At 37.5% G+C, this 9,098-nt stretch overlaps 1 protein-coding gene across 1 annotated transcript in view; it reads left to right on the top strand.

Annotated features, from left to right (window-relative positions):
- NUP54 (nucleoporin 54) overlaps positions 1–9,098 on the top strand; it is a 57,811-nt gene that overhangs the window by 36,687 nt on the left and 12,026 nt on the right. The window contains exon 9 of the mRNA XM_007949033.2: positions 3,196–3,303. Coding sequence (XP_007947224.1) covers positions 3,196–3,303 — 108 coding nt within the window. The remainder of the gene's footprint in view (positions 1–3,195; positions 3,304–9,098) is intronic.

Below are 9,098 nucleotides of genomic sequence, written 5' to 3'. Positions count from 1 at the left end.
CTCCCATGATTGTTCTCTCCAGGGAGTGTATCTACTTGAGGTAAATGTTTAACTCATATACCTGTATTTTGTTTGGCTGGAGACCACAGGTGTGGGTTCAATTTCAGACCTGAAGGGCAGCTAGGGGCCATAGTCTCAGTGGTTCCACCAGGCTCTATTGGACCAGCAAACCTGGTCCCCACCTTTTTGAGAAGAAATGTTTAAAGAAATACTTTTAAAAAAGGAAATGTTTTTTACATACTTTTAAAAGGAATATAAATAGAAAAAGGAAAAAATAACCCCACAATATCTTGGGTGAGGGTAGGGAATAAGAGAAGAGAACTAGAAAGAAAAATATGTGAAAAATGCAAAAAACAAAAACAAGCGATATGAGGAACCAACAGAAAGAAATAAGATGGGAACCAGGAAAAGGGAAGAGAAAACAAAACCAAAACCTAGAACCTGGGAAGGGGGGAAAAAAGGAAGAAAAAAAGAATAATTTAAAAACAAGCCAAAAAAAAAAAAATCTGGGGGGAGGGGGAGTAGGGCAGGGCACCCAAACTCCATCAGAACACATGTACTTGGATGGAATTACTGCTGGTCCAGAAGGTACGTAGAAGTGGGAGATGGCTGTACCTCTGTTCACCCAGAGGGTGTGGCGTATGAGTAACAAGGGGAATATCACACCTGTCCAGTTGTCAGCCTCCACTGTTGTTGCCCATATTGGCCTCAGCACATGGAGCCTTTCTTAGGTCGCTAGGATTGGAATGCTGCCACTTATAAATATCCAGAATGATGGCAGCACTTGCAAATATTCAAAATGGTTGTACCCTCTGGACAGCTGGAAGTCCACAGCTCAGTTTGTCTCCTTTGCTATTTCCCTTTCTAGTCATCAGCCATCAATGCAATTGTCCATGCAGCCCTTGGTGAGAAGGTCTGATTTTTAGGTTACTGCCTGGGTCCACTCATAAATACTCAAACTGGCCACACTCTCAGGATAGCTGACAGTCCTCAGCTCCATTTGTCTCCGTATTCACTGTTTTCATTCAGGTTCTTTTACTGGTTGGTATTTAATCCACTTCTGTATCCTTCTTTTCAAAGCTTAGGGCTCTTCCTGGAAGACTCCTCCTGTATTTGTGTCAGTTGGTTTCTTTTGTTGTTGAAGAGAGTCTGTGTAGTTTGTCTGTCTGTTCCACCATCTTGCCAGAAGTCCCTATCAGCATCACTTTTAAAATGCTAGGAAGTGGAAGGAAATTGTAACTAAATTCTATTTTCTCTATGAAGTAGGGGTTAAAGCCATCAGCTAGAAGTAAGAACATAGAATTCTGAGATTGAAAATAAAATGTGTTTAAAATAATTGTTACAGTAAGTTGGAGCATAAGTTGAAAACACAAACTCTGCAAGATTACCAGCAAATGTTGAGTTTTTAGTGTTTGTTGTTGTTGCGTTTTTTTAGTGTTGCGTTTTGAGAATTTTTCATATATTCTGGATACAAGGTTTTTAATAAATACCTACGTTTAAATTAGATGTCAGCTGGATTTTAGCTGAAAGCAGAGAATACTAGAAAGATGTCTACCTATGTTTTATTATTGACTATACAAAAGCATTCAACTGTGTGGATCATAAAAAATTACAGGTAACATTGCAAAGAATGAGAATTCCAGAACACAGTGTGGGAACTGGGAACTGGTCTATCTCATGGTTCAGTTCTCAAAGTTTATGCTGTGCTGTTTGTGGTCATACCCACCCATGAACAGGTCCTGAGCCCCTGAATTCATAGACAGCTCTATTGGGTTGCTTTCCTGAACTCCTCCCTTGTTGTAGTCTCCCCAGTACTCTTACAGTTCCTGGGCTTCCCTTGGGGTTTTCTAACACTAAGGTTAGGGGCTTTATTTACCCTGCTCTGCTATGCATTTAATAACATTAAGAAATCACATTTAACCCTCAAAATCTAAAAGATAGTCTCCTATATTTATTTCTAATGTTTTAAAGTTTAACCTTTCACATTTAGGTCTGTTGCCTTCTATCTATTCTGTGTGGTATCAATCCAGTTTTATTTTTCTTGTATAATAGATCAGTTTTCCCAATATCATCCATAAAGTTTTCTGTTTTCTTGACTTTAAAATTTTCAGATTGTGTTTATCAATACTTTAAATGGCAACATTTCTATTTTCTATTTATTGCTGATATGGAAGGACACTATTCTTAATCTTAAGTTTGGGAGCCTCATGGAATTTTCAAAACTGAGATGGGAGAGGGTATATAAAATAAAACCACCTAATTTTGTCCCTTCAGTATGGCCTGGAATGGAAAAGTTTCCTTAAAAGGTGATATATGGAGAGGCAGACCCATATGCTAAAATATCTTGCACAGTCTTCCTTTTCTCTTTGGTAGAGCATCTCCATATAAGTTAGTAGCATAGAATGATTAATTATTATAGGGAAAATTACAGGATCAGTTCTGATTGGGAAACTTCAGGCCAAGCAAACAGCATAATCAAAGGGCCAGAGGCATACAGATGTATTGGGTTGTATAATTAATATCCTTCCCTTTCCTCTCCACTTTGATCATTCCCTCCAAGTATTTTATGGCAGTTAATATTGAACCATATTTTCTGGCAGTAGTTAGATCCAAGCCCTCTCCTGGATGTCACCTTATAGCTCTACTTTTTCCATTCACAGCCTGGTTGTTGCTCTCTTTATGCCATAATAATATTTCAAATTCCTTAATTATTTCTGAAGTGTGTATGTCTTAATTTTTGATACATTTGCCTCATCACTAAATTTCCTGGAGCTATGAAGAAATCTTTCAGTGGCACTTTTTAATTTTTCGATGTATAAAAGGGGAGGAGATAAGAAGAAAAAAGTTTGTATTTTGAGAAATAAAAATCTTAGAATGACCTTGCCTTAGAATTAGGTAAAAGAAGACCTAGTGGCACAAATGATTAAGTGCTAGACTGCTAACTGAAAAGTTGGCAGTTCAAACCCACCAGTAGCTCCATGGGAGAAAGACCTGGTGATTTGCTTCTGTAAATACTGCAGCCAAGAAAACCACATAGGGGCAGTTCTACCCTGTCACTTGGGGTTGCTGTGAGCCTGAATCAACTCAACAGTACCTAACAACAACAGAATTGGGTAGGGTATATTTGTGTATAAGCACAACTGATGAATAGTTGGGATTTCTATACTTGATTTACCTGAAAATTTTTTTACACAGATCATATCAGAAGATATTAGTGAGTTACAGAAGAATCAAACTACAACTATGGCCAAAATTGCACAATATAAGAGGAAACTCATGGATCTTTCCCACAGAACATTACAGGTAATAATTCCGGATTTTTTTTATTTTGCTCAAAGTTATTTGAAAATTTTTAGATCTAGAGAATGTGGAATGAGGGATATCATTGCCAACATCAAATAGATCTTAACTGAAAGCAGAGAATACCAGAAAGATGCCTATCTATGTTTTATTGACTATGCAGAGGCATTCAATAATGTAGATCATAACAGATTATTGCAAAGAATGGGAATTGCAGAACACTTCCTTGTTCTCATGAGGAACCTGCACATAGCCCAAGAGACTGTCATTTGAACACAACAAAGGGATACTGGATGGTTTAAGATCAGGAAGGGCATACATGAGGATTGTATCCTTTCACCATTTTTATTCACTCTGTATGCAGAGGAAAATAATCTAAGAAGCAGGACTATATGAAGAAGAACACAGCATCAAGATTGGGGGAAGAATCTATATGAAGGTATCACAGCCTTGCTTGCTGAAAGTAAAAATGACTTGAAGCACTTACTGATGAACATCAAAGACTGCAGTCATCAGTATGGATTACACCTCAACCTAACGAAAACGATATCCTCACAACTGGATTAATAACATCATGATAAACAGAAAAAAGACTGATGTTGTCAGGGATTTAATTTTACTTGGCTCTACCGTCAGCACCCAAGGAAGCAGCAGTCAGGAAATCAGACATCATACTGCACTAAGCAAATCTGTTGCAAATGACCTCTTTAAAGAGTTACGAAGTAAGGATGTCACTTTGAAGACTAAGGTGCACCTGACCCAAGCCATGGTATTTTCAGTCTCCTCATATGTATATGAAAGGTGGACAATGAATAAGGAAGACTGAAAGTTGATGCCTTTGAATTGGGAGCTCTGGTAGCATAGTGGCTAAGGCACTTGACTGCTAACCAGAAGGCTGGCGGTTCAAACCCACCAGCCACTCCTCGGAAGGAAGATGGGGCAATCTACTTCTGTAGTGATACTGCCTCGGGAACCCAAGGAGGGGTTGCTATGAGTCGGGTCCGACTCGACGGCATATAACAACAACAACAACAACAAGCCTTTGAATTGTGTTGTTTTTGAAGAATATGGAAGTACCTTGGACTGCCAGAAGAACAAATCTATCCTGGGAGAAGTGCAGCTGGAATGCTCTTTGGAAGCAGAAATGGCTAGGCTTCATCTCATCTCTTTTGGTCATGTTGTCAGAAGGGACTATTCCCTGGAAAAGCATATCATGCTTGGTTAAGCAGAAGGTCAGAGAAAAAGGGAGGCTCTAAACAAGATGGAATGACACAGTGGCTGCAATGATGGGCTCAAGCATAGCCTAGATTGTGAGGCTGGCACAGGACTACGCAATATTTTGGTTACACGTTGGGTCACTATGAGTTAGACTTAACAGCACCTAACAATAACAACAATAATAAAGAGAGTTTTCAGGCAGGTAAATCAACTTACATATAAGGGATAATCAGATTGGCATGAAATTTCTCTATCCCAGTGTTGAAGATGAAAAGAAAGGGAAATACATCTATGAGATAAGTACTGCAATACAAGAATTCCATACTCACACTGAACATAGGGTGAAAGGAAGATACCTGTGGCTATACAGAGATTCAAAGTTGATAATCACCTATGTTCTCTGAGGAAAATGCTCAAGAATGGACTCCAAGCAAAAGATAAATCATTCATAATAGAGATAGGTCAAGTTGAAGAAGAGAGAAAACAGTGGTAAGCAGTTCATGTTGCTGTCTATATTTAAATCTGAATGGAAAATGACTAGACTACATATGTGACAGAAATGCTAAATAGGGGCTTTTGTAATAGAAAATTAAGACAGCAGAACAATAATTGCTATTTTTTTTTTTTTTATTAGGATTTGGGTGAAGATATACAGAGTAAATTCACTTTTCATACAGCAGTTCACATATACTTTTCTCATGTCATAATTGCTATGTTTTTTAAAGGAAAACAATAATCTGAAACTAAAAGTACTTTCCCAACAAAATCTAGAGGTTGTAGAAGAGGTCTCGCAGTGTTGAGTGAAGAAAATAAATATAAAGTTCTTATTGAGGGAGTTGAGAGAAGCAGTGAAGAAATTAAACAGAAAGCACATATGATATCAGTGATACTTGTTTTTCCTAAAAAAGCTGAAAAACACATCCAATTTTGAGTGCTGAAAAAGAGAAAGTAACCGTTAATAGATGGAAAGAGATAGTAGATCTTCCATTTTAACAACAAAATAAAAGAATGAAGAGTAAGCAAAACAAATTACAAACTATCATGAGAATAGGAGCATTACATGCCAAAACCAATGGAACACAACAAAAGCTATACTTAGAGGGAAATGTATATAGCCTTAAAGGGTCATTTCTAAAATGGAAAGGCAGATAAGGAACTTAGTGCTCATCCAAGGGCGTTCTGGTGGCACAGTGGTTAAAGCACTTAGCTGCTAATCTAAAGGTCAGTGGTTCCAACCCACTAGCCAGTCTGCAGGAGAAAGATGTGGCAGCCTGCTTCTATAAAGATTTACAGCCTTGGAAACCCTTTGGGGAGTTCTACTTTCTCCTGTAGAGTTACTATGAGTTGGAATTGACTTGATGGCAGTGGATTAGAACTCATCATAAAAAATTAGAACAATATCAAGATGAGCCAAAATGATAAGCGAGAAATCAAAGGTAGATGTGAAATGAATCAAATGGGGGGGGGTGGCAGTAGCAATAGTTCAGATAATAAAGTGTAAAGGCCATTTTTCTAAAAAAGACCATTAAAGTGGCTAAACATCTAATGAGCCTGATTGAGGGAAAAAGGGCAAAATATTTTTAAAAAATTAGTGAGAAAGGTGACATTTCCACAGATACACAGAAGAGAATAAGACAATATTACATGCAGTTCATGGCAACAAATTTGGAACCTAGCAAAACAAAAATTACCCAGGCTAATCTAAGAAGAAAAAACTTAGATGGTAAGTGCCATTGAAGCTTAAAAAAATGGAAAAAGCACCAAGGCCAGATGGTTTCACTGCTGAAAGTACCTAACAACAACAGAAAGGCTAATTCCAATGTTATTTTAATTATTCCAGATAACAGGGAAAATGTGGAAAGCTTGCCCATTTTTTTTAATAGCCTTACTTTCATTTACATACTATACAATTTATTCATTTAAAGTGTACAATTCATTGGTTTGTAGTCTATTCAGAGTTGGGCAAACATCACCATGATTGATTTTAGAACATTTTCTGTACTCCAAAAAGAAACCTTATATCCATTAGCAGTCACTCACAGTTCACTCAAATCTCTCCAGCCCTAGGTAGCCACTTTGTTTCTGTGGATTTGCCAGTTCCGGACATTTTGTATAAATGGAATCATACAATACATGGTCTTTTGTGATTGTTTCTTTCACTAGGTATAATGTTTTCAAAGTTCATCCATATTGGACCATGTTTCAGTACTTCATTTTTTTTTATTGCCAAATGTATTCCATTGTATGACTATACTACAATTATTTATTTATTCCATTGATGGAAATTTCATTTGTTTCCAGTTGTTGGCTATTATAAATAGCCAAAGCTGCAGCTATGAACATTTGTGTACAAGTCTTGTGTGGATATATGCTTTCATCTCTCTTGAACATATTCCTAGGAGTGAAATTGTTTACCTTTTTGAGGAACTTCCACCGTGTTCTCCAAAACAGCTGCACCATTTTACTTCTCCAGTTGTTTTTAGTATACTTCCAAAAATCTAGACAGATATTTCTAGTAAATAAAGATACAGATTATGCTAAGTGAAAGAAGCTAGACTGAAAAGGCTACATACATATGGCATTATTCTATTTATATGACATTAAGGAAAAATCAAAACTAGGGACAAAACAGACCTGTAGTTGACAGGGGTTAGGCATGAGACAGGAATGACTACCTACAAGAGAAGGTAGGGAACTGATTTTTGGAGTGATAAAAATGCTATGTATATTAATTGTGGTGATGGTTACACAGTTGGATGCATTTGTTGAAATCATAGAACTGTATTGTATTACATTTTTATACCTAAAAAGGGTGGATTTTGTTCTATGTGGATTATATGTCAATAAATCTGACTAAAAAACCACAGATGCAGAAATTCTAAATGAAATGTTAGCAAAGAGAATCTAGCTATTTATCAGATTTTGAAGGAGAATATATTGTGAGCAGGTAAGGCTTATTCAGGAATGCAGGGATGGTTCTATATAAAGAAATTTGTCAACATAATTTATTATATCAATACATTACATAGAAAATAAATAATAAAGATTATTAACAATAGAAGAAGAACATGGCATCAGGATTGGAGGAAGAATCATTAACAACCTGTGATATGCAGATGACACAACCTTGCTCGCTGAAAATGAAGATGACTTGAAGCACTTGCTGATGAAGATTAAAGACTACAGTCTGCAGTATGGATTACATTTCAACATAAAGAAAATGAAAATGCTCACAACTGGGCCAGTGAGCAGCATCATGGTAAGTGGAGAAAAGATTGAAGTTGTCAAAGATTTCATATTACTTGGTTCCACAATCAAAACCAATGGAAGCAGCAGTCAAGACATCAGAGACATACTGCACTGGGCAAATCTTTAAAGTGCTGAAGAGCAAAGATGTCTCTTTGAAGACTATGGTACTCCTAACCCAAGCCATGATGTTTTCAGTCGCCTCGTATGCATGAGAAAGATGGACCGTGAATAAGGAAGACCTATGAATAGTTGATGCTTTTGAGTTATGTTGGGAGAGAATACTAAAAGTACCATAGACTGCCAGGAGAACAAACAAATCTGTCCTGGAAGAAGTGCAGTCGGAATACTCCTTGGAAGCGAGAATGGCCAGATTTCATCTCACCTTCTTTGGTCATGTTATCAGAAGGGATCATTTCCTGGAGTGAACATCATGCTTGATAAAGTGGAAGGTCATCGCAAAAAGGGAAGGCCCTCAATGAGATGCATTGACACAGTGGCTGCCAACAACAGGCTCAGGTATAGCAAGTATTGTGAGGCTGGCACGGGACAGGGCAGTGTTTCGTTCTGCTGTACATGGGGCTGCTCTGCATGGGAGCAAACTTGACGGCACCTAACAATGACATCACCAAAAGTGAACAGCAAATACAGTAAGAGGCAGAATGTTGAAACATTCAAGACACTAATAGTTATTATCTTTATTATTTAATTATTTAATGTTGATTTTGGAGGTTTAAACAAACAAGGAACAAGGAAATCAAATAATATAAGCATTGGAAAGGAGATTAAATGTTCTTTTTGCTGATAATATGATTGTGTATCTAGGAAACAAAAGGAATGAACTAATGGAATTACTAAGATAATGTAGGTGGCTATATCGGGTTAACATCCTTGACTACAAACCAAAGGCTTGAGTCTACCCAGAGGTACCTCAGAGGAAAGGCCTGGAAGTCTGCTTTCAAAATACCGGATCTTGAAAACTTAGCAGAGTTCTACTCTGACACACAGTTGCTGTGACTCGATAGCAGCTGATACTGGTATCACACAATATACAAAACTAAAGTGAATTAAAGACTTAATTCCTAGGAAATTTATAAGGCTACATGTACCACCTTAGGGGTGTGGGGGAGACCTTAGACCGTGAAACTAGAAACTATAAAATTAAATTGGGGGGCAAGATGGCGGACTAGGCAGAAGGATTGCACAGACCCTCTTCAACAAAGAAAAGGGAAACCAATTAACACAGACACAGAAGATAATCTTGGACCCCTGAGCCTTGAAGGAAAGGATGCAGATTTGGACTAAACCCCAACTAGCAGAAGAATTTGCGTGAA

Source organism: Orycteropus afer, unplaced genomic scaffold, assembly GCF_000298275.1.
Source record: "Orycteropus afer afer isolate SDZICR_OR568_19922 unplaced genomic scaffold, OryAfe1.0 scaffold00235, whole genome shotgun sequence".
NCBI lineage: Eukaryota > Metazoa > Chordata > Mammalia > Tubulidentata > Orycteropodidae > Orycteropus > Orycteropus afer.
Note: the sequence above shows the minus strand (reverse complement) of the source record. Positions and strands in the feature narration are given on the sequence as shown.